The following is a 27,609-nucleotide window of genomic DNA, read 5'->3' as shown; positions in this document are numbered from 1 at the left end:
TAAGGGTGGTCAATTTAAAAATGTACATGCTTAGAAGTATTTTGAGTCTAAAATTACTAAAATCTGTTTATTTTGCTCTATTCCAATCCTTAGTTCAGTATGGTAATTCTATATGGGGAGGAACTTTTGATTCAACTTTAAAACCTCTATTTGTTTTACAAAAGTTAGTTATCAAAACAATAATGAGGTATCCGAGAGATTTCCCAAGTGTCACATTGTTTCAAAATTCCAATCTGTTCACTATAAGACAATTGTTCATTTTAAAGACTATTAAGAAACATGTGCTCAAATTAAAAAATATTCAAAATTTTCAAAGAGTAACTAGACAAGTCGCTCAAAACTTAATCACAATTGAAAGAGTTGATAGCACCCTATCCCGTAGAAGTATTTCATATTTGAGAAATAAACTCTATAATAAAGTTCCAAGAGGATGGTTGATAAAGAAGCCTAAAATAAAAGATTTCCATACCTGGGTGAAAAACGCTTAACTTGGTCTGGCCCTTATTCTAGTTCTAGTGTTTTCTTCAGCAAATAGACCTAATTTGAATAATATAACACTGCAATCGTTACGTACTATAAGTACTGATTTAACTGTTCTACGTATTTTAGCAAGATATTTTTCTTCAATAATTTGGAACATGAGGCTCCTAACTCATTCATTAGTGTAATTTATTTGTGGTTTATTTGCAGGCGATGGTGAGAAATGACAAGTTGGCGGCACTGATGATCCGACTGTGCTCAGAGACGGCATCTATTGGGGGCGGCAGTGCATGGCTGAAGGCGACATTCTCAAGCAGTCGCCGCCTCCGTCTGGTAAGGCGGTGAGTAGACGCCTGTCGCGGCAGAGTTGTGGAGGCGACATTCGTAATGCGTGTCCTACGCACGCGAAGGGGCGCCACCTGGCTGCTATTTTCCGGTCTGTTTGTGCTGCTGGTTTTGCTGGGAATCGCCTCCGATCAGCGAACTGCCTTTCTGCTGCCGCTGCTGTCGGTCAGGGACTCCAACGACAACATCTACTGCTATCTGGATACCGTCGACAATCCCATAGAGGAGTTGGATCCCAAGCAGGTCTGTAGCACAATGTTGAGTTCAAATAGTAGGGGAAGGTGCACGGCTTTTTCAGATTGCCCTCAATCATTAAATTATTTAATAATTATTTATTAAAATTAACTAATTTAAATTATTTATCCAATTATAGGAATTATCTCATTACTTTATAATCATGAAATCCAATGTATACTTGATAGACTTCCAACAGTTTATCAAACAAAAAAAGTGAAGCTATCTGAAGTTACCTGATGTCATGCAACAGTGGTTAAATTCAATTTAATTTTCGCTCAACTGTCCTTATCCTATGACATGGACAGCTATTAAGATCCATGATGTTTCGATCAAATCAATTCGAGATTACTAATCCTGATAGACCGTCTCATATACCTTTCATCTGTTTCGCAGGTTGTGAGGGACACATCAATGTTTTCCGACGAGAAATATTCCATAAAGTATTGTTCTACGAGAACAAAACATTATTATTCTTTCACATCAATTTTCTCCGATGTATGGATACAATCATGATCCCTTTGTCTCTAATCCCCCTATGTATCACATTTTTAAGAAGATTATAAATAGCCTAACCTAACTCACCTCACATAACGTACCTATCTCTAATTATTGTGATCAACCCTCGATAAAAAATTGTTGAAGAAGGGTTTGAATCCACCTATTTGACAAATTTCCATAGGGAAATATGAAAAAATAATAACTCTAGGTTTGAAAAGATTATCCGGATTCAAGACGATGCCAATTATTTATGATAGCCTAATTCAAGATTCGAAATTGATATCGTTATGACATTGTACCTATACCTATGGGCTATGACATTAACACTTTATGACATTCCTCATGTTTATAACAATTTGATATGATAGGCCTACTTGTAACCGTGATAGATCATCTCTCACACATACCAATTCTGACCTCCATTCCCTTCTCCTATTCATCTTCCATTTCACTCATCTCTTTCATCTCTTTTGCAGGTTGTGAAGGACACATCAATCTTCTTCCACGAGACGTCATGTCACTCGAAGGGCGCAGTCTACCTGAGTGCGCGCCAGGCATGCGCAGTGGAGTCGGCTGCCAAGATGAACCCGGGCTCCCACGTGTACGTGCTTTACCCGTCGCCGCTCAGTCAGCCCAACGCGACACGTGTCGATCCGCTCTTCACCGTCATCAACGCTTATAGCAACGTGCGTGTCCGACATCTCAACGCCGAGCGGTGAGTTGGGGGTTGGGGCCACCTAAATAAAATAAAATAATATTACTAAAAATACTTAATAATAATTAGAAGAAAACGAGAAACCATAGTCTGTGCATACCCTAGTTCGCAGTATGGAGCTTTATAAGCAAAGTCATTTCAATAGAACAATAGGTGCACACGGTTGCCGTTTTCATGCAGATTCTATCAAACAGGCCTACGCTCTAATATACCATAAGACTAATGCTACGAAATAAGGTTTGCACATACTATAGTTTCAGTTGTTGAACCATTAAAATGTTTTTATTAGGGGCTACTACCGTGTTGAGTCTCATAGATTGGTGCACATGTGAGGGACGGACTGGCGTATCAGACTTAAAGCCAATTTCCACGTAAATTCCAATATAGTAATATTTTTTTCTACGTGGAAAAGCCTTCAGTGAGCTCAACCTATAGTTTATAATAATGAAGCTACTACCAAAAGTAATTCCTCTTTTTTTTGAAATAGATAGAATTACAATGGATATAGTTATGTACCACGATAAAGGCCTACTATTCACTATTCCACAAGAAAGAGAGTTAGAAACAAGTGGCTACCAGAAAATCGTGTTACAAATGGGAAACTATAGTTTTGGCTGCTGACCATCAGTAAACTCAATCTCTTGTTACTTTCTAGATGTAAGTCATGCAACCGACGCTTTTTCCTCGTTCTTTATTGAATGACTTAATGACAATTGATACGCCTCATTTCAAGTGTCACAACTTTCTGGTCGTGTCAATTGGACTCACCACAGTATCATCTATTGCAAAGAAAGTTGTAAAATGTACTACACACATTAATAACTTGGATTTGCCTATCACAGTGATCAAGAAGACATAAAGTCGACTGAAAGTTCTGAGCTTTTGGAATGGCTTCATACAAAATTCCACTATTTGCAAAATAAGTCAATTATGTTTTTAATAAATGTGTTTCCAAGATTTAAGCTTGTTGCAAATTGATACGCGATTGCACACAACGTGAGGCGTGTCTGTTACACGAATTAATACCGTAGCATTTGATCATATTATACATGCCAGTCTCCTCTCAATGTGAACATTATATAATTTGAATAGACTCTTTGATATATTTAATCGTCTACCAGACTCGCGTTACGTTGTGTCACGTCGCGTCGTGTCTCGATATATATGGCTAGCCTTGGAATATTGCTCCAATATTATTATTCAACTAAATAATCTCATGAAACGAATAAATATTGTATGTACAGCTTTAAACGTTAAAACGTGATAATAGTTGTTGAGCAGCTCAAGAGCATAACATTTTTAATATAAATTGAAAGATTCCAGCACATCATGTATCATTTCAGTATAATTTGTAGTTGCTTTTCATGGTTCAGTGTTTTATAAAAATCTCAGCGAGCTATGGGAATGAGAGTATAATTTCAGTATAATTTAAAGTTGCTTTTCATGGTTCATTGTTTTATAAGTTCTCAGCGAGCTAAGGGAATGAGAGTGATGACAAATAAATTCTTATGAAGTATGACTAATGGAGGAAATCGCTGTCTGGAAAAAGACGATTACAAAGCGGATCGTTAATGCCAAAAAGGTCATAGATCAACTCAACTAAACTCAGCACTCAGTTCCGGTCTGATTCTTGTAGCCTTAAAGACCGAAGAAATGATTAATAATGCTTTCCTTAAAAACAGAGCGCATATATGTGAAATAGTGAGTGGGTTTTTGATTCTGTATTCAAATTTTTTGAATAAGTGCAATATTTCTTAAGTTTTTAATTTATTGTGATACATTCTGTAATTTATTTAGAGTATAAAATCAACCTTCAAAATTCAAAATTTTAAATCATCATTCCTGGACCGAAAATCAAGTGACGAAGCAGTGTGAGATTACATAACCTTATTATCTTTTGGACAACATTAACATTTTATCAAAATTTTTGGAGAGAAATAGTACAGGCTCAGCCTAGTTTTTCCTCCAATGTCATAATTGTATTATGATTATAGTATTTTATACAATAAATGAATGAATTTTATACAATAAATGAATGTGCTAGCAAGCCTATTATGCTTGGTTGTAGAGCAATTCAGGCAAAATGTCTTGCGAGGCTTCATGAATATAAAAATTACTTATCATACGTAATGGAACTTAACTTATATCATTTATTTTTATTTAACCGGAAATGAATTAGAATCCGAATGAGAAATCTGTCTCTTTCGCAGTGAATATTTATTGTAAATTGTAAGCTTATAAGTTTGAAGAAAACCTGTGTGTCATTCAATTGGATAAACCTTTTGTATAGGCTAACAAAATATTAGATAAGACCTGATGATAATGTTACATTGTACATTGGATATACAATGGATTGTGTACCTATTGATTGTTTTTAGTTGAATGATTTTATTTTTCTCAATGTGTGAATTTTGATTTTTTTCTCTGGTGTTAGGCTATCAATATAATTGGATTGGAAGTTTGTAATAAAATTCATTTAGAATCTCCCTTATTAAAAAAATGAATTCGACGCTATATTTAATTCAGTGATTCATTTCCAAAAGTGTTTAAAATTCGAATATGCATTCAAAGTTATCTTCTTGTTATTCATTCACAATTACGTAAAAACTTTATGTAATAGGAAAAAATTATTTATCAACCACTTATTGAATTAATTACTCACTGAACGATCATACTATCAAAGTTCGTAACGGATCAAGAAATTCAACCAAACGAGGAGAATTACACATTTATGACATTGCTGGTTTTAATTGAGTGTAGTATCAAATTCAAATAATAGTATATTACATGAAAGAATTATACTGACTGCTCAATTTGTTGTACAATCATGGTTCGTTATGGATCAACAAAAACTATGTACGGTACATAAAACTAAGCAATGAGGCTATTGATACCAATGTTAATAATTAAATAAATATATTGTACTGTTCATTTTGGAATGTGTATTTTCAATGTTATGTTGCAGGTATTTCCAAGGCTCCCCATTGGAGGAATGGTACAAATCGGGGTACCTGCAAGCCAGTCAGTACCCTCGGTCACATGCCAGTGATCTCTTCCGTTATCTGACTCTCTGGAAATTCGGAGGAATTTATCTTGACTTGGATGTTGTGGTTGTAAAGTGAGTTGATTCACATTATAGTTTTATTGTGAGTGATATTTTTTCTTGAATAAACACAAATAAATGTTACCAAGCACTATTAAATAGTGGTTGACAAGATGAAAACATTTCTTCGTGTTTATTCTTCATGAGTTGGTTTAATTAGACCGCATAAAAATGTATCATCAATTATAGAATGTTAATTGCTTGTATAGAAATACTCAAAGATAGAAAGCAGGAATTCTCCTTGAAGGTTCAATAGCCAATTCAGAATTTAGCGATAAAAATTTTATAAAATTAGAATAATTGAATTATTCTCAATCCCCATAAAATATTGCTTAATGCATTGATAGCGTTCAATAATGAATAAAGAATAATACTAATAGGTTGAATAATCTAGCTATATTTGGATTGCTGTATAAATTATAGTATTGTAACCGTATTGGACGGTTTAGTACTTTGTATTTAGTGTTTAGTACTTTTTTGAAAGGTGTGTAAAGCTGAATAATTGAATAGATAAATACTAATAATGCTCAAATGTTGACCAATTTTCCAATTTGGAAATTATCTCCAACATTATTGACTAGGCTACTTACATATATCTGCTATCTACTGTATTGTAGGCATATTAGCCGGAATACCGTAACATTTGAGACCTTTTGTGTTCTCTTGTAAAAATCGTCCTTATCTGTGAGAATTTTGTTCTTATCTCAGCATAAAATATTTTCAATCAATGGAAATACATTCTTACTTTATCCTGTATATCATAAAAGGATGTTTTCCTTGGCTTATCTGTAATTGTTTCTGTCATAAAGCCAAAAAGAGAAGCCCATATGTTTTATTCTCACTCTGTAAGCTCTGAATAAGAAGATTAAAAGAAGAAAAAAAAATCCAGAAACAGTCGGGAACTGTCTACACGACTGCTCCATTTATGAATTGATGAAGTGAAATAGGCGAAAGAGTTGAAAGCATGTGTATCTTTCATCCCGCTTGCCCCATTATAGAGTATGAGATAGAAACTTTTTTCAGAAAGAAAATAATGATAATAGGATTGAAATTACTCCATTATCTCACAATCAGATATATTAATTGGAAATAGGATCATTTACTATAACGTCTGTCATAAAGTTTTATTTTGAAGTTTATTATAACATTTTATAGAAATGAATTAGGTCTAATTACCTCTTTCCAATAAAAATACCATTGAGTTATGTTATGAAGTATAAACTTATAATAATCAGTCTATTGTCTTTTAATTTTTGAAGTCACCAGTTCAAGGAAATTGATTTATATTGTTTCATTATACTTGAAGAATAATTGAAACCAAGGATTGACAAAATTAAATAATTGCATAATCCTCTTTACACGTAATAATTTCCAACCACAGTAAGCCTATATAACACAAAATTCATGTTATGCTCAGTAAAAATAGTTCCAGCCAGGATTTTTTCCATTCAAGTTATGGCCAGTAAAAAACTTTTCAGCCTTAGAAGCCATTTGAGACGTTATGTTTGATGTTCCAACCCGAAACGTCACAACACAAGTCTAAGTAAATTATCACAATTAGCTGGCCTTGGTCACAAAACAACAACTTTCAAACATGAAGCTTGGGCTATTACTAATCTAGAGTTATGAATGACTTATTGGCAACATAAATATTGTAAGACTTACTAATCATTGTTGTTGACTGCTCAGTGTTTGAGTTCACGGTCCAATGCTTTTGTGATAAGAAAAAATATAAACATATTTCACACGTTAGGTTGAAACCCTATAACTCTTGTAAAGAATAGACGTAGTGGTTTGCTATGTATTTTATAATTCTGTTCTCATCCAACGGAGACTGCTATTTTCTTAAAATCATCCTTTCTTCCTATCACTACTAATTGGAACAGATCAGATTTGACCTAGCTCTGAAAATTAATTTTTTAAAGTCTATCTTAAATTAACGTATTCTACAAAAACTTGTATTGAAATGTTCCAAAGCTTAGGAAAAATAAAACTTTAGATATAAATTGATAATTTTTCAAAAACTTATTGAAAACATGGAAAAATTTAGACATATCCCAGATGGAGTAGTAATAAAAAGTGAAATAGATTTGAAATGTTGTTACAACCAACTCATATAAGAAGTAGCATGTTCAGATTCTGGATAAGACGTGAATATTTTTATCGTAGGCAAATTTCCAATAGCATCATAATAATAATAAAAAAAATAGGAAGTAAGCTTAATATCTGATAGATATTATTTGGAGTAAAACTTTCATCTTTGTTGAAATTTCCACTGCATTTTCCTTGGGTTTTAGTCACTTCACCTGAGAAATTTGAGACGGATTCCCACATTTCAGTATCAGCGAACGTTTCCGGTACAGTATAGCCTAACTATTATTTGCATAAGTTGTAATGGGGCTATCCATACTCGCTCGGCCGGGCTGAGTGCGAATAGTCCTATCACAACTCATTATAGTTATATTTTCACTGAATCGTTTACTGATTCTGATACTGAAATGTGAGAATCCGCCTTCATACTAATAACATCTTCCAGTCTCTCATATTATCATCACCCGCAGCTTAGTCGCATACTCAAATTATATTTCATGGGCATTATCTGAAATATCAGGTTGTAATAATTATTGTACTCCCTCATCTAATTATACGCTCATGCACAGATAGTGGGTGTTCATGCAGCTAGTGGGTGTTCACAGAATGTGCAGCTTAAGAATCGTATTTCCAATTGCAATCTAATTTTAGTAGGTATATCATTATTAGCATTATCAGTACATCATTGTCCTCCTCTACCACTACAACAAAGGCTTGAAATTACAAATTAGTGTGATGATGATGATGATGATGATCTCTTCCATTGATTGCTTCTCCATGTACGCACAACAACTTCCAAAAATAAAATTTTAATTTTATGTTTGTAATTTTTCAATAATAAAGTGTCAAATTATGTGTTGTAGTGCAGTTCAGGTGATGTTTTGATCTTGTGATAGATAGGCCAATGGATATTGAGTAACACGACTTTAAATACTTACAACCACGCATTTATTTAACTCTATTTTGTTAAATGAACACTGACATGTAGTTATCATCAATTATTTATTTATTTATTTATTGATATCACAGTTTCTTCAGTGTTTGGACTTTTCTAATAGTTAAGAACCATACTTTTTTATTAAGAACCATATAAATCAGTAACTAGGAACCTTATTATTTAGTTCTAATACACCGGTAGATCAAGAAACCACCATATTTATTTAAGAATGTTCCAGGAACTAGTTTCGATTGTTACGACAAGCTATAATTAGCTTTTCTGTATGCAATTTGAATAATATGATGTGCTATTGTTTTCCACACTGTATACTCACATTCATTCACATTCCTAATTTTGTCAAAAGAGAAAATATCATATTGAATTGAGTTCTTGAATAAGTCTTCGTTATTTTCTCATAAGGTCGTTCCATAATTTAGTTCTATCTTTACTTATTTTCTATATTTGAGTTAAAATTATTTCTCTATTGTAATTCCGATTTTTTATTATCTCCTCAATACAAGCTCACGATCAGACATTAGTCATGTGAGCGTCAAGTTCTTTTGTACTACCTATTGATAATTTTATTCTTGTAAATACTATTTTTATTGTGATTATATGTATTATGTATTAAAATCTATCGAGTATATGTATTATAAATATTATGTGATTGTATGTATGAATTTGTACAAAGGACAAATAAATTTGAATTTGAAATAAATTATAATTATAATTTTGTTGCTTTGCCAGGTCATTTGAAAAGGAGGTGAACTTCGCGGGTGCCGAGTCGTCGGAGGACGTCGCCGCCGGGGTGCTGAGCTTCTCGACGAGGGGCCTCGGTCGCAAAATGGCCACCGAGTGTCTGCTTGACCTCAAGAAGAACTTCCGCGGCTACGATTGGGGCTACAACGGGCCCGGTGTCATCACCCGGGTGCTCAAGGCCACTTGCAACGTTGACAAGGTGCACTTTTACTACCTTCTCGAAAACTATCACTACCTGTATAGTGAGGTCCACATTGTAATGGCAGTAGAGAAGGTAGGAGCGCCGACTCTCTGCCTTGTCACTGCCTTCTAATATAATCATAGAGAAATAATATCATAAGAAGATATCCTATGGTATAGGTGGTTTTTGTTCCAAATTTCAAGCCGATTTTTTGTTAGCTCAAGCCGATTACTGACTATTATTACTGTTTTTGGGGTGAGAGTGTAAGAACGGCGCAGTATTGATTGATTGATTGACTTCATTTATCTAGATTACAATATTTACTGGCTTTTACACTTATATACAATAGCTTACAATACAGCAAAATTATAGATGAATTTACATAATATAGACTGAGAAAATAATTATTGAACTGCATATGATAATATGAAAAAAGCAATTGGTAATAGCTATAGATAATATTGTTATGCATCTACATAAATTGGCAGAGCTTTGGACATATCATTGTCCATTCTTTGGAAAGAATATTCAAAATATCCTTCCCACTAACACTCTACCAAAAGAGTATGAGAGACTACCAGCGTCACATAGCTTTACAAAGAAGAAATACTTGGATTAACGGCTTGAGTTAAAAGTAAAAATTGGAACATAAACGCCCTATACCATGGAATATCTTCTTATGCTATCTTTTCTTTATTATAGAATATAGCTGATACTCGTATATCTCAAGAAATATCACTTCTTGTTAAAACTAATCAATACCTAATACTGTAATTTAATCAAGATAATATATTTTCAATGATTTAATGATAGACTGAAAATGAATATTTTGTTAATAAATTATATTTTTACATTTTTGAAAAAAGATCTGGCAATTTTGCTGAGGTAGAAAAGGATAGCTCTATCTGCTTGGTCGAATATGATAGACATGGATTGCACCATCAATGTTGATCAAATACTGCCATAATAATAATAACGTGGACCTCACTGTACTATTATATTCAATTCACCTTATATTAGTATTTTTCAATTACTGAACTACAGTTTTTATAAATCTATATAGTTTATAGATTAATGTTGAACTAATACTGCGGTGGAGCAGAAGCCTAAGTGAAATTTTCAAGAATGTGTAATTGACTTAACAATCATTTTTCTCAATTTTTTATGTTCAATGTGAGAGGTTTTATCATAATGTTGTTGAAAGCTACTATACTTGAAATGTTGACTAGGTCAATTCAAATTCAAACTCATCAATTTAAATTACTCTGTAAATGTAAAATTGAAAATGTATTGTGCTTCAAAAACTTAGACGTATTGATGTTGTAGAACATTTGCACCATTAAAAATATTTACAGTTAATTTCATGTTCACTTTCTTGTTCAGGGTTACTTGTATTTACATAACAATTGAAAATCATAGTACCCTTATCAACACATAATGTGTTCAAAACATGAATGTTTTCGGAATATATATGATGAGAAGGGTACTGCGTTTTTTTAATTTTTATGCCGTCAATTCCACTATATTGAGTACGGTATTCTAATATAGCCATACTTTTATTTTGAACCAGCACACATCTTGAGGTGTAGGTTACTGGTGAAGCAGAAGTCTTCACAAAGTGCTACTGGAAATGAAGTTAAATTTATTATTATTATTCGAGTCTAGTTCCCGTAATGGAAGTCGCTAAGTAAGTCTATGAACCACATTTCTGGGTACTCTCCGTTTTTTCTCCTTCCAGTATGCCTTCTTTCTCAATTCAGTCCATCTAGTCCCGCTCCTTCTACAAGCTCCACTGGCCTGACCTCCCAGTTTTCAACGCATTTCCGATATGTTTCATAAAAATAAAAAAAGTTTCAACTTTTTATTACTGTAGTCATAATAAAAATACTATTGTTTCTCTATGGTAATACTTTCTTCAGTAATTCTTGCCAGGTTAAGATAATTTTCAACATTTTTCATCCAATCTCCTCCATTTTTAAGGGAGCAGACATATTCGACTATTCTTCGTGTTATTCTGCTCACGGGGATTCTTTTATGACCAAATAATTGAGTCTTCCTTTTCTAATGTCAGAGACTATAAATTAGAGTGTTGTCGACTACTGTACACAATTTTTCTGAATTTATTGTATAATAGTTTTACTTTTTCAGTATAATATTAATACTCTTTTCTAATTCAATAGTTGAATTTATCGTACAATACTTTTTGATTTATTATGTTGAATAGGAGTGGAAATCAAGTTTATCATTTATTAATCTAGTTGCAATATCAATCATACAAATATGTTTCATGCAATGCGTGAGATTTCAGGCAAAGTTACATTTATTTATCTAGTGCTAGAAAGGAATCAATGAAAAAAAAGAGTTGTTAGTTAAGAAGATGTATCAACTCTTCGATAATATTTCCATCAACCACGCACAAGCAAAAAGCTCATGTGGGCATCATCCTCAATAAAAAAAACATTCATCCTCATTAGCTGCTTGGTTGTGATAATCGATTTTTTCTGATCTTTATTGAAATACACGAATAAATGAAATACAAGGTGAGGCAGTCAACCGGCTCTATTTTAGGAATTGAAATAAAATTCATAGAAAATATTTCTATTTGTGTTCTTACGATTTGTTGGAATATATGACTTGAAAATATTTTCTGTGGATTTAATTTGCCTAAAATATTGCCGTTTAGCTGCCCCACCTTGTATGTATGGTTCCCTTCTGTGTAATAGTACTTTTTATTCCATCAAATGCCAGCTTCAATAATTGATTCTAATATCATCATAATGTTGGGGAGTGGTTTCAAGTTTTACAAACTTATTCATTGATTTCTATAAATGTTGAATTGCAGGTGACCGATATGACACTAGAACAATGCAAGGGGTTCCGTGTGTTTCCCCCGGAGGCGTTCTACCCGATTCCGTGGCGCGAGTGGAAACTCTACTTCGACGCCGAGAGGAGCGAGTCAACCATGAGGCAGCTGGAGAACAGCTACGTCATCCACGTGTGGAACAAGTTCAGCATTACTGCCAACGTAACTGTGGGGTCCAAACAGCCTTATGGACTAGTGGCCAGCAAGTATTGCCCCGTCACTTATGCTAATAGTGGGGCTGTCTTCTGAAACTGGTATACTTTATGCCAGTATGCAAAGGGGAGGCAACTTTTATTGAAAAGCATACAACTGGGGGCAACTTTTACTGCATCTTTTATGCAAGTATGCAACTGCAAGGCAACTTTTACTGTATACTTTTATGAAAGTACGCATCTGGGAGGCAACTTTTACTGCATCTTTTATGCAAGTATGCAACTGCGAGGCAACTTTTACTGTATACTTTCATGCAAGAATACAACTAGGAGGCATCTTTTATGCAAGTAAACAACTGATAGGCAACGTTTACTCATCTTTTATGCAATTGGGAGGCAACTTCTACTGTATCCGTTTATGCAAGTATGCAATTAGGGGCAACTTTCACGGTATATCTCCATACAAATACGGTATACTACTGTGAGACAACGTTCACTGTAAAATCTCATGTAACCACGCAACAGCAAGGCACTGTTGCAATATAATTTATGGAACTATGCTAGTAAGGCATACCATATACTTCCATGCAAGTATAAAGGCCTACAGTTGTGAGACAACTATAATACCATAACGGTATTCAAACACCTGTAATGATGACAACTGTAAGGCAACTCTTACGGTATACTTTCATGCAACCTTGCAACTGTAAAGCAACTTTTGCGGTATACTTTCATGCAACCTTGCAACTGTTGAAAATTTTACGGTGTACTTTCATGCAAGATGCAAATATGCAACTGTGAAGCAATTTTCCCTGTATTTAGTTTTTATCTGAAGATGAGATCCCTGCATGAGCATTTGGCTTGTGTACTTATAGGTGATTGAATGTATTATAGTGAGATGAATATGTATCTAAAAAAACCTACTTTTAAACCAGGGAAAGTTTATTTCAAGCTCATTACTGTCAATTAGTGGTGCTTCATTTACCAAAAAATGGACTAATATATTGAAAATTTGAGAAGTTGCGAGTATAATAATTAATCTTTTCTTGACCACATTCATGTGATGTTTTATCTTGAAAAACAAGGGACTTGAAAACCATGAGGAAGTGAAAGTGTAAATTAGTTACTTTCTTCAGTTGATTGATCTTTAGGAATGCATTGAAATACTAATGTTATTGGAAAATTAAAATCTTGCAAGTGGTAGGTTGAAGAGGAGAGGCATGATTAGGGAATAATTAGCAGAATAAGTGAATATTTGAAGTTCTAAAGAAAACCATTCGAGTAAAAGTGAAGGTGGACTGGTAACTATTTCTTATGGATGCCACTTCTCAGTATGAAGCCAACAAGAATCATATTTTGTTTAATAAGTTGAAAACTGATTGTTTAAGAACAATATCTCATGAGATAACAATACGAGTTAAACATGTACAATTTTGGAAGTTAGGCTCTAGTAAAATCAATCGCATTACCACTAAATGATGTTCTTTATCTGTAATACTATACTCTAGTGCCTTAAACAATAATATTGCTGGTACCAAAAACTGACTGTGCAATAGAAAGTTTCGAGGTTTGTTCGCTAAAGCAATTAATAGTGTCCTCCATCACATCTTCTCCTCTATGCTAACTATGCGTTCTTCCAATAATTGAGATTTAGGTTTAAATTTTGTTGAAAATAATATCCACAGATCATGATACAAACATCATAGCTGAGTTATTATAATTTCCTCTTTACATTTATATTTGGCGTCTATATATTGGGAAAACTCTACATATAGGCTACTTCTAGGTTACTTGATTTTTGTAGCTCCTCAATTAAAATTTTTTATTCGGTACTTGAAACAATTCTCTAAACATTCAATAACTCCAAAGTAATTTTCATAGCTTCAGACACTGTGAACTGAAATAATTTTGGAAACATAACTCCGATTTCTGTATTATCGTAGCATATTAGGTGAGGTATTGTGTCAATTTTTATTTGTTTAAGTAAATTTGAAAAAATGACGAGTATACACCTTCTTTATTATAAAAGAGTTCTCAATTTTTACTTTTTTCCATGAACGATAAATGCATTTACGCACACATATGAGCTTAGCAAGTAAAACCCACCTTGTTTGGGACTGTCTATCCCTGAGTTGAGAGCGTACCCACTGAACTGCCCAGTGTTCCCCAAGAGTAAGACTGGCATCCTCACAGACAGAATTAAAATTCCCAGTTTCGCTTGAAAATGATATGTGACGCTATCTATTAATGTTCTATAATGTATGACCAAATTGATGAAACGATCAGTTTTTATATGGTTGTTTTATTGTGAACCATCACAAGGATCAGGTACTTATGCTTATAACAAATAATGCCAAGCTATTCAACAAGGGCCAAAACATCAAATCATGTTTTTAGACTTCTGATCATCAAAAGCAAGGCTTCCTTTGATTTAGTAACATATCCATGACTAGGACAGACATATAGATATCTGTGATTTTAAAGCTATTGATCAATAATCAACGATCATGCTCACGTTATAAGGTTAAATTATAAAAACTGATAATTTGATTGTGTACAGTAAAATTCTATTATAGTAATAGAAATAGTTTTTAGATTTTAGCAAACAAGTACGGTAAAAGATAAGAGGTTTTATGGACTCCGATTCTTCCCAATACTTTATATTAGATAGAAATTCATTATGAATCTTCCAATAATAATGATAATTCCATATTTTCATCCCAGTTAGTGAGTGGATGCCCCTCTTAATTTCTAATTGTTCTCTTATGAAATCCTTATAAAATAATCTCCTCCCTCTCCAAATAGTATTGAAATCAAAAAGGGGAAGTAAAAGTCTTAGACATAAATGTTGTGAAGAAATAAATCTATTGGGAAACATAGGTTTCTCTATTCTATGGTAAATAAAAATAGAGATAAGTAAGTTTTTATTAATAGCATTTGCAGCTCTACAATCACGAGAAACATTCCTGTGTAATATAATTTAAATACTTTACTTAAATAGAAAAACTTGTTTAAAGAAAGTGTTTTAAGGAAACAATAAGTCTGAGCTAGTTGTAAATTTTGTAGGACAAGATTGTAAATATTAGACAGTATTTTAGGTTTGGTAGCCTCTATATATTATCAATCGTCAGTTTTCCATAGATTTAGCAGATACTTTAATACTGTTAAAATTCAATTCTGTACTTTATATATATTAGATTGATAGTTTTTAAGTTTTTATTGTGATTCCTTTGAATTATTCTAAGTAGCCATTGAATATAGCTCCTATGAACGTTGAGCAATTATTTTCAAGTGATTCAACAATCGATCAAATTATGTGATTTTTCTTGAAAAAACTTTTCTTATAATAAGATTTCATTGAGAAAATATTATTCAAGCTGTTTTAAGTGTTAGAGATTAAATGTTCTGTGAGATACGGTAGATTGTAGGTGGATTAAAATAGACCACTTCAGGCCCATAAGCCACCAGTATTTAACATTTTCCTCATATAAAAGCGAGTTTTAACAATAATTTCTCAACCATTTTCTATAAATGAAAAATAATCATGTCCTTCAACTAAGTTGCAATAACTTTGCAATTTTCAGTGAATGAATATTTTCTAGGCATCTAGGCAATCTAGGCTATTAGAACAATAGCAGACTATCGTATTAATGGACCGTAGTTGGATTTTATATGTAAAATAATGTATATTCGAAGTACAGTATGTTCTGAAAAATTATTCCATTATAAATTGTGTTTTCATGTATTTTTTGCTCTACATATTTCAAAATTAGATCAACTCGTATAAACATTCTTATCAAATTCCAATCAAAATTATCACATTTTTCGATGTGAAAATTTGAATTAAAATATATTGAAAGTATAAGACACAAGTGAATGTGAATTTACTCATTGTAAAAGAAATTTCATATTTCAACAAGATGTTTTTATTTACATTGTATCCAAAATAAACAAATATTTTTCTTGGGTGATTTTAATGGAATTGAGTAAAACCTTTCGTTTTTGGAACCAGGATTATTGTAATAAATTACACTATTAAATGCTTGAATATTGTCTTACACAATTTACAAAACTTTTTTTTTGATAAATACTGAAGAGTACCAAAGTACTTTGAATGTTCTCCTAAAAAGCAAATACGAAATTACTATAATTATTATTCTTTTAATAATAACTTTAATGAAATTACAGTATACTGATTCCATGACAAGGGTTTTTGAAATGGTCAATGTAATGAACAAAATATTGTGAAAATATATTTTAGCTTGATAGTCTTTGAATATTATTACTATTATCATTATGATCGATTTTTTAAATTTTATGTTGGTTCTATTTTTAAATAAAATGTTTACCACAATTCTTGAAATTTGTTTTTTCTCTAAAATTTTCCTTATTCTAAAAACTACTTTAATTGAGAACACATTTAAATAAGTATTATTCTCTCCAATAATATTGTAGCCAACTTTCAGAAGTAATGGTTAGCTTTAGGTTAGAGCCGAAATTATACGAAGGTGTTACAGCCGAAGATCATAGATTTCACATGAAATTTGCAAAAAAATGTCCAGTAAAATTTCCTTATATTATGTTGTACAGGCTGTCTGTAAGGTGTAACAGCCGAAGACCATAGATTCTAAGGGAAAATCCCAACAAAAAATGCCTAGTAATATTTTCTTATATCAACCTTAGTTTTCAATATCTATCTATTTATCGTTTTTTTTTTGAATTAGGCCCACTTGCCGTAATTAAAACGTTAATAACTAGAAAACTATCAGTAAAAATTTAATTCTAAGGATATGGTTGGAAAGAGGAAGGCATTCCCAATAAGATTCATATAGGCCTAATTGTTTCTCTGTTTTAACGCTTTTGACCTTTTTATGAGGGTTGAAAGTTTACAAAAGAACATTCGTCGAGAGCAAAACCAAATTTCAAACAGTTTTTTCTAAATTTTTTTCAGGGTAATAATATATTTTCAATAATGGGAAAACTTTGCCATTCTATAAACTTTCGAATGAGTATAATCTTTTCAGAAAATTTTTACTTTTTTAAATTAGTTTAACCATTCACGTGGAACAATAATATTGATTCCACGACTTGTAACTCACAAAAAAATCAAATAATACAGATGGATCAATGTCATGTATGACATTTTACTATGTTATGTCATAGAGAAACAATAGCGTAAGTAGATATCCCATGGTATAGGGTGTTTATGTCGTAACTTTTTCTGTTATCTTAAGCCGATAGTCCAGGTAGTTCTTTCCCATAAAGCTATGTGACGCTGGCAGTCTCTCATATTGTGCCGTTCATACAATCTCACCCGGCCAAAACAGTAAAAATCTACAATAATTGACAGTAATCGGCTTGAAATGAAATAAGAGTAAAATTTGCGACATAAACGCCCTATACCATGGGATATCTACTTACGCTATTGTTTCTCTATGACATAACATAGTAAGATGTCATACATGACATTGATCCATCTGTATTATTTGATTTTTTTGTGAGTTACAAGTCGTGAAATCAATATTATTGTTCGACGTGAATGGTTAAACTAATTTAAAAAAGTAAAAATTTTCTGAAAAGATTATACTCATTCGAAAGTTTATAGAATGGCAAAGTTTTCCCATTATTGGAAATATATTGTTACCCTGAAAAAAATCTACTTACGCTATTGTTTCTCTATGGTTATGTGCATAGGTACGGTACGGTACTAATTCAGACAGGTATAACACAAACAATAACTTTCATCACTTCAATACGAGAAACAGGCGAAAACAAAGAGTTCAGTAGTATACACATGCAAAGCCCCAGACAAATTTTTACTATAGTATGTCGGTTGAGTTTCAAGCTTCTGCCACCTAGCCAATTCAAGAGTGCTTTGAAAGAATTATTAATTGCTAAGTGCTTGTGCACTGTTGATGCAGGTTATTTTGAGGTTGCTTGGAGTTTAGTGTTACAGGAAAAATGTCAATACTTTTACTTGTTAATATTTAGCATATATTTTTTCTAATAGTTTTCAAGATTTGTTGAAATAATTTCGTTGTTTTTTGTTTGTTTGACAAGGTCAATGAATTTTTAAATATTTATGACTAATAAAATTACTTTACAAACAGGTCACCAATCATTTATTACGAATTATGGATACCACTGTTCAACAATTTAATGTTACAAATATTTTTTATTTAACAAGTTATATGACAGTTTAAGAGGCATTATTCATTTATAATTTCTAAAATCAAAACAATATTAAAAAATAAATTGAATGTGGAACGATACCGTTATACTGTTGATGTCCATCCTAAGTTGCCATGGTCTTTTTTTTTAATTATTATATTGCCAAATTTTCCTGCATAATCCATCACCACAACATGTGTAACTTGGGCCTATTAATTGATTGAGTTATTCGGAGCAATTACAAAATACAATGAACCTTTTAAAATATACAAATATGGAACTAATTCAAATTTATTCAATAAAAATAGGCCAAAGTAGTAGTGGATATTTCTAAATTGGGATTTCAAGATTATGAACCCCAACAATACTAATGAAATGATACCTATGTAGGCTACCGGTATTCATCATGCCATTCATGTTTCAAAATCAAAATGTTGAAGATTGCCTCTTTTATGATGAATTTTGTAAATAATTGATATGATTTTCTTAATAATGTATATTGAGAAAGAATAGGTTATGTATTGTCTTAGAGTAATCTTGCATAATTATCTTTGAGCTACTAGTGGATTTGTTGTTATAGGAAATTAGAAGGTAACTTATGATCTATAAGTAAGAATGTTATGAATATTAGGAATTATGTAAATAGTTATAACAAGTGGTTTAAGGAAAGTTAATATTAGTAATCTTATGCTGTATTGTTTCTATGATTTAGAATGAATATGAAACTATTTAAAATGAGTTATATTTTTTGGGATATTGTAAGAAAATCTCTTTGAGTTGGAGGTCAGTCGTTGAAAAGAAATTGCTTTTACTTACTTTTGTATCTTTTGCTGTTTCTGTTATGGACGCATAGCAGACATAGCAAGAGATTTCCCTTTGTTGTGCAGAATCGGTATTTGATTGATCACCTTGTCCCGGTTTTGGATAGCTTTTCTCTCCTTTTTGTTTTGTTTTGACTTAGACCTTCCAGCTCAGAAGATTTATGAATTATAAGAATCTAATTATTGATGTATTTATTAAAAGTTTCTTTTAATTTATTGTTTAAAAAAAAAAAATTTTGAAACAAAATAATGAAAAATAATAAAAAAAAGTAACTATACTAGGTATGTCCCAAAAGTAACTTCCAAGCTCTAGTTTGCTCGATTTTTGGCTAATTTGAACTCAAAATTTTGTAAATTTTTGGCTAATTACCCTTGCACTCTCTTAAGAGGGGGGTGTATTATGTAACAGAATTATTCTTGTTTCAAAAATTATCTTGTTTTTCAGTTAATTCTTTGAAAAACATCCTTATCTAGGAGGTTTGTCGAATACTGTCAAATGAGAGTTTCTTTCTCCCATTCAATTTTCTCACTTACTCCCATTCTGTTAACATGGAGCTCGCTCAGTTTCTGTCCTTGTCGCTGCAATTTCTTTCTTGTTCTTCTTCCTGATTAACGGTCGAATAACAATTTTTGGTAGAAAACAGCTAGTTCAAGTCGAGCTCCCGGTGAGAAAGGATGTAACTCCCGCTTCTTATTTTTTTTCATGTTTAACTGTAAATTCTGTACTTATTTTGTTCACTAAGTAATGTGAAGTTTTCTATTAATACAAAACCGGTAGTAACTCCATAGTTCACAGTAGTCCTCAAATTTATAATTTAAAATGCCGGTATTCAAATATTACATCAGATTGTTTTAATGCGTGCAAAAACCCGCTATTAAAGGTAATTACTATATATAATAATTCATTGTATTTCTTTTCTATTAATTTTGTGGAAACAAATAAGTTATCATATAAATCTTTTCTTACCCATATCTGAAGAAAGTATTTCCTTAATTTGTTATATTTCTCTGCTCTGGTAGTAATTCTGTTTCGAAGTAAATTTGTCTAAATTTCAAATAATAAGAAAGTAATAGACTTCTTGTTTCTAAAATTCTTGAGTAATTTTTTATTGGAAAAATTTAAATAATTCTTTCTATTGTATTAAATTTTGTTAAAACTTAATTTTCTACTGTTTATTAAATATTGTATAAGTTATAGTATGTATAGGATTTACAAAATGGTTTTTCCTTTATATCCCAAACAGCGGTCGATGTCTACGCTCGAAGTCTATGCTCGATGTCTATGCTGGATGTCCATGCCCGAAGTCCATGATTGAAGCCAGGTCCCATATTCCACGTTCCATGGTGAGGCTGCAAGTCTACATTCGGTGAACCAGACCGATGATTACGAATCCAGGACGTCTAGTCTAATTATTCTGGTACGAGGACTGGTCCAGACGAATCTGGGAAGATTCCACCGGAGTTCGTAATTGTACAAACCCGCCACACCACAAGATTCGCCTTCTTCAAATAATATCGACGTATAAGGATATCAGCCAAACTTCGTAACATCGCCCATATGGATAAAGTGTAAACAGTGCTCGCGAAAAGTAAAATATTGCAAAAGTGTTCATCGATTAAAAGGGTTTTGGGGCGCCCCTCCTCAACATATAAGGTATTTATCTGAATCACTATGTATTGAGATCAAAATGTAATCTGTTTATTTTATATTCATAATTTGTTGCACCGTTTAATCTGTTTTCAATATTTAATTAGATGCTTCTTATAGCTACCTGATAACTGTACAATTGATTTGATTCTATATTTAAATTTGTCCAATTCTGTTTATCTTCAAAATAAAATTTAACACACATGCTTACTACCGAATATATCGTTTTTATTACAATACTACCCATTTGCAATGTTTAAGGTCTGTAGACTGCTGTCAAATTAATTAAGTATACGTTAATTGAATTATTCCGGTCTTTCTTACTTTGTGTTGATGGAATTGATTCCTAAATCTGTCGGTTTGAATCCAGTTTCGTTAGCATACGGTGGAAGGATTGAATAAAACAAAATAAAAACGTTTCAATGTGGAACGATACCGTTATACTGTTGATGTCCATCCTAAGCTGCCATGGTCTGAATGGAGAACCAGGGGGTGTCCATCCACGGGTCAGCTCGGTCTGTCTCAGGAGGTAGGCGATGGAAAAGTGTGTGAAATTATTCAGAAGAAAAGTGGAAAGCTTTTTCCATGACCTGGCTAGAGGGGAGACTAGAATGCTAGCCCCACTTCTACCTCTCCTCAGCGTTTTTACTCTGTCAGCCAAAACTGTCTGATCAGCTTTCAGTTTTTGAAGTTGGAAAAAATTATTTCTCTTCTTAAAGAAGGAACTGATGTTTGGGGGTATGTCAAACCTTGTGGTTCATGACAATAAGAAATGCTGACAATTTGGTGTGAATATAACTAATGTTTATGGTATTTGTACTTTTTTTTATAAATTAATTATTTTGTTGTGAATTCATTCCAGACACCTATCACTGTCATAAATTCAAATATTGAGTAAAATTCTCATGCCAATTAACGTAACTAATCAATACTTGAATTTAAAGGGATATTGATTATTGAAAATATAATTGTTATAGTAATTTGCATATTACCATAGAAAAATGAACAGAAATATTTTTCAACTATATCGGACCAAAATTTTCTTTTAGAAGTGTTCCTTTATAAATTCTAGGATGAAAATCTCCAAAGAATCTATAGACTACCAAAACAAGGTATGTTGCTGAGATACACGCAGTACCTATATTTATTTTCCTAAATCTACAAAAGGAGATAACAATTAGAAACTTTTATGCCGATATAAATTTATGTTGGCTCTAAATTGGCCAATATGAAACTGATATATTTAAGCAGAATCCTTAAAAATCCGAATCTCACATGCTATTTTTCAAAATCTCACGTTCTTCATGAGAAATCTTAGGAAGATGTTCAAAGTCGTTCTTTCTTACCTATATTTTCTGAGAGTCCACTCCCGATTTTTCCCGTTTTGACGATGTTGACTTAGACATTGAGGATGTACTGTACAAGTAAAAGAAATAAGTTGATGTTTTGCTATTGAATTGATTGATTATTGTAAATCAAACTACAATTGCTTGCTCTTGTTAATCAGGCTATGATTAGCACAATGTGAATTACAGAGCTTGATCAAGTTCTCTCGCTTACAAATCAAGTTGGCAAGTTGCGTTAGAGGAAAGACTACCTTTCATCTCCCTATTACAATCTTTCTCACACTCTCACTCTTTCTCTCTCTCTCTCTCTCACCTGTATAATATACTAAACTTTGCTCTATTCTCACGCCTCACTTTCATCTCTTTCTACTTGGAACTGCAGCAAGAAAAAGACAACCTGAAGACGACATAATATTAATTTTTTTCTATACTTACTAACGATTACACCAGTAAACCTTGTTTAATCGTTCATGACATGGGAACTAACTGAATACAATTACAGCATTGTAGCCTACATTACGATTTTCCTGATTTGTTCAATGAATTATTCCAATTTTCTCGGAAGGTGTCCCCTGAGAAGGAAAATTCATCGGTGATTTCAGATGAATCTTTGTATAAAGGGTTTAGCATCGGCTGAACGAACTCACAGTCTTCTGAGACATTCAACTGATACATTCTGGACCAAGCAGCTTTCAACTCTCATCACATATCCTAATCTTTTGGACAACATTAACATTTTATCAAAATTTTTGGAGAGAAATAGTCCAGCCTCAGCCTAGTTTTTCCTCCAATGTCATAATTTTGTATTATGATTATAGTATTTTAAACAATAAATGAAAATATGATAAGCACGTGATACCATTATTCATCAAATTAATAAAAACAATATAGGTAAAAACTTATAGTAGCGTACCTTTATTTTTGTTTTAAATTATTAAAACTTTAAAATATCTCAACGACTAGTTTCGACTATAACTTATATTAGGTCATTTTCTATGGTCGAAACTATAGTCTTTGAAATATTTTAAAGTTTTTAATAATAAAGGGTGGGTACTACAAGTTTTTATTTTGTTTTTATTAATTTGTACAAAAGTAGCCCATATAAATGAAGTTATTTTACTTATATAGCAGAATCTCATTATTTCCAAATGCAATTTGGTGGGCAACTTTTTTTGGTAGGATCAGTTCTCCTGATCACATTTGAAGTTTTTTATTCAAATAAACTGATCGAACCGTGAAAGGTAGGTTCAACCAAATTTCACAAATGTCGAATCCTGTTAACATATTTTTTTCTAAACAAATAAAATTTTCCAACCGTGTACATCAACCAAATTTCACAAATTTCTTCCCCAATTTCACAGTAAGTTTTCGTTTCCAAATAAACTGATCCAACCACACCAACTGATCTGTCTACCAAATACCAAATATTCACAACTTTTTTCCCCAACAATTTTTTTCCAATACACAAGATTTACTGAGTTTCAACACAGTTTCATCAGAGAAAACTTATACGTTTTATTGTTTTAAACAACATAGTGAAAACTTTTATACCATAGACTAACTAATATCTACCTGTGTAGAATAGACTAATATCTACCAAATATAAAATATTCCCAACTTTTTTCCCCAACAATTTTTTTCCAATACACCAGATTTACTGAATATCAACACAGTTTCATCACAGAAAACGTATACGTTTTATTGTTTTAAACAACATAGTGAAAACTTTTATACCATAGACTGATTAAACAGATTAGATCAGAAATTAGGAGGAGAAGAGAATGAGTTATAAATAAGAAAAGGGGAAATATAGAAGGATCAATATACATATCAACAGATACACACTAGTTTGAAAAATAAGTGGAAGAAACAATGAAACATCGAAACAAGTGGTTAGATCTGTGCTTATACGTTTTAAGATTGTTCAAGCATCTAAATTTGAAAATCTACTTTGTGAAAATACTTGAGGACTGAAAATTTTGTGAATTGAAGAACTACAAGACTTAAACTAATTCGGACTATGTGTTATCTGAATTTGGGAGAGGAATAGCACAAGGTTACTTTATTTTTCCTCTCCCTATCATTTTGATAATGTAGCTACTTAAAAATGTATTCGTATAAATGAATGTATTTATTATAAATGTTTTATTGTATGGTTTGGTTTGTGGTTATAGCGCATCACCCACCCGGATCCCCGTGCTGGGACAACGTGGATGTGGGCGTGACCTGTCCGTCGGGCAGCCAAGGTCAACCCGGCACCCGCTACTTCCACAACCATGACGACGACAAATGCAAGCCATTCGCCTACAAGGGATGCGGCGGCAACAAGAACAACTTCAACACCCACGACGAGTGCCACAAGCAATGCTCGCATGAGCACTCCCCTCATAAGCATTGAGACCACATTCCTTCACATGATTCTGCTCCGAATCTCTAGAATGGTCTGTCAACTTCGCAATGCATCTAGTCTGTTCAAACATTTTTATAAAACTTTCAATTGTTAATAAAATAATACAAACTACATAATAACAAAGTTAATTGTCATTTTTTGTATTCCCGAAGGCATTTTGGATAGTATGAGTGTGTTAGTTCATCATACAGTCATATTTAAGTGATTTTAAAACACAAATTAATTAATAATTAGGGTCGAAACTAGTTGTTGAACTATTTTAAAGTTTTTTTAAGAAAGGGTACTACAAGATTTTTATATTGTTTCTATTAATTAAGTGAATGTATACTATATACTACTGGTAAATAAAATCAATGAACCAACTGGTAAATCGGTGATCTAAAAGCTGGTCGAGATTATCTATGATCAAAAATATATATTACTGTTTGTACGTATACATGAATATGACTAAGTGATGAGGACCTAAGGGTGATTAAATGCAGAAAGCACAATCGTGGTAGCAACACGCAAAACAAAATTTGGTTGCTTCTAACAGGGAAGTAACATCTAGCTTTGGCGACACAACAGTTGAAGGTTGCTTCAAGGCTGCTACAAAGTGGGTGATGATGCTTACAAACAGAGAAAAACCTGGTCATATAGCAGCATCAATGCTAACTTGAGGTTATTATTTTACTACATCATACAAAGTTGAAGGCTGCAAAAGAATTGGTGAGGATGCTTACAAACAGAGAGCAACACATTGTCATATTACAGCAATGCAATGCGAACTCAACTTGATTGCTTTTTGACAACAAAGTGTAAGGCTTGTTTCACAGTGAGAATATAGCAACAGAAGTAACTGTAGAAACTGGTGTTTTTTCCAGTTTCCATTACGTTGCTATGACCAGTAGTTCTCTTTGCACGTATAGTTAAGCAGGCTGTGTGTTACCGCACAGTCACCTATCACTCATTTTTCAGAATCTGAAAAGTTTGTTTTTATTATAAATTATAGAATATAGAATCAAATCATAATTGCCTTATAGAGTCCAACAGTTTACTGAGAGCTATTTCAAAAGTTCTCGAATTCTGTCAAATAAAAAAAGTATATATTTTGTCCTCTTCAAATTGATATTATAAATAGGCTAAGACTCATCAATTATCTCAAAAGCATTCCATCAATCTTCCACAATAATATTGGATGGAAAAAATCATAGCTCATAGGTGTATATAGGTATAATCAATACCTATATAGGTATATGAAATCTTTGACCCTTCATTAAAAAGTAGAAATGCTCTTTTGTGATCAAATGGATTAATAGAATGCGGTTGATGTAATATATCTCAGTCAATGGAAATAGAGATAATTTCAACAGATGATCAGGGATGAGGCTTCAACACTGTTCAGATCTCATTGACCTTTCAATATGTCAGTACATTGAAGAAATTTCTTGCAGAATCACATTTTCATGAGGAACATACATTGATGCTTCAGTTATGACATGGCTTACTTTAGATAAGTAGGCTATGGTTATGAACATAATATCGGAGCACCGAGCTCCGCTCTGGAGTACAAAATCATATAAATGTAAATCATATAAATCTCATATCCTACACTCGGCCATTCTGACAAATTGGCTTGCCCTCAAGCCTTCACTGAATAAAACAAACATAAACAAAACATGAAAAATAAAACAAACATAAACAAAACATGCAAAATTAAACAAACATAAACAAAACATATAAAATGAAACGAACGTGAACAAAACTTGACACTACACATTACACGCAACACTGCCTGATAAGACTGACTTCCTTTGGCTGTTGGGGTACTTTGAATTGCTTTTTCATCAATTTTCTTCTCTTTTTCATCCGTGCTGAATGCTTTCGATTTGACTGATTGCTATTTTTCAAAGATTGCTGCTCGCCTTTTGTTTGTCTGATGACAAAACCTTTCCAAGATTTCCTAGATTTTTTTAAATTTTCTTCAGGTATATCCTGAATTTTTTTATATCCCTTTTTTTCTTCATAAGCTTTTCATAAGCTTTTATCATCACTAGCTCCATCAAATTCTGATGATTCTATCCAATTTTGCCGGTTTCTATCTCTTTTCGCTTCAATTTCATCTTCATAATTACCTCATAATTACTTCATAATTACCTCCACGCTTATCAATTATACAATTTTCATCAATCTCTTTCTCATACGAATTCAACCATGTTCAGGCCATTCCTCTGAATTTCGAGTATGCATCAATTCATACATATTCTTCATTTTATGATCATTCCTATCAATTTCACTTTTTATAATACTAGCCAATATTTCTTCTTCATTTCTTTCTAAATTCATACCTTGACTTTCTTCCATTTCCATATCTTTCTCATCTCTCCTCATTTTTTGTACACGCTCATTCCGTTCTCCAAGTTTTTCCTTAATTACATAATTTGATTCAATTTTATTCTCCTCTAAGTTTCCATCTAAGTTCCCTTTCCACCTCATCATCACCCTCTTCCTTCCTCTTTTCATCATTTCCAATGTGCAGATGATTGTGGGCTACAGATTTTAAACTGACATAACCATTAATACTTTCAAGTTTTTGTTCATCAATTTTCAATAATTCTCCATTGCAAGGGTTTGACAAGTTATCATTACAAGGAATTAGATCAAATGCTTGTAAATTTTTAGATTGATCTTGGTATTCAAATCTAGGTTCTGAAAAATGTTCAAACTTACCAAGGTTAGAAATCAACTCCGCATCAAGACTACTTATTGATTGTGATAATAGTTAACAGAAACTCTGTTTCGAAGTTCGAAATTTTCAATTCAAATTGCTGCTTAAGTTGCAAAATAAATATTTCATCACGTTCTCGTCTCTC

At 32.5% G+C, this 27,609-nt stretch overlaps 2 protein-coding genes across 4 annotated transcripts in view; both read left to right on the top strand.

The window, feature by feature from the left end:
• Positions 1-16,596, top strand: part of LOC111043264 (lactosylceramide 4-alpha-galactosyltransferase) — a 53,792-nt gene extending 37,196 nt beyond the window's left edge. For 2 of the 3 annotated variants that reach the window (XM_039434880.1, XM_039434881.1), the window contains 4 exons: positions 2,037-2,275; positions 5,241-5,393; positions 9,154-9,364; positions 12,189-16,596. In XM_039434880.1, the coding sequence (XP_039290814.1) occupies positions 2,037-2,275; positions 5,241-5,393; positions 9,154-9,364; positions 12,189-12,458 (873 nt within the window). In that variant the 3' untranslated portion in view covers positions 12,459-16,596. Of the gene's footprint in view, positions 1-667; positions 1,069-2,036; positions 2,276-5,240; positions 5,394-9,153; positions 9,365-12,188 lie in introns of those variants that run through there. The other variant, XM_022328176.2, reaches the window with a different exon arrangement.
• A 7,857-nt stretch (positions 16,597-24,453) lies between these two features.
• On the top strand, positions 24,454-24,880 carry LOC111043281 (kunitz-type serine protease inhibitor homolog alpha-dendrotoxin). Its single transcript, XM_039434879.1, has one exon. It carries the CDS (start codon positions 24,488-24,490, stop codon positions 24,743-24,745), a length of 258 nt encoding a protein of 85 aa, XP_039290813.1. The 5' UTR covers positions 24,454-24,487; the 3' UTR covers positions 24,746-24,880.
• Positions 24,881-27,609: the final 2,729 nt, after the last annotated feature.

The sequence above is a fragment of the Nilaparvata lugens genome, chromosome 8, assembly GCF_014356525.2.
Source record: "Nilaparvata lugens isolate BPH chromosome 8, ASM1435652v1, whole genome shotgun sequence".
NCBI lineage: Eukaryota > Metazoa > Arthropoda > Insecta > Hemiptera > Delphacidae > Nilaparvata > Nilaparvata lugens.
This window is presented reverse-complemented; position numbering and strand designations above follow the sequence as displayed.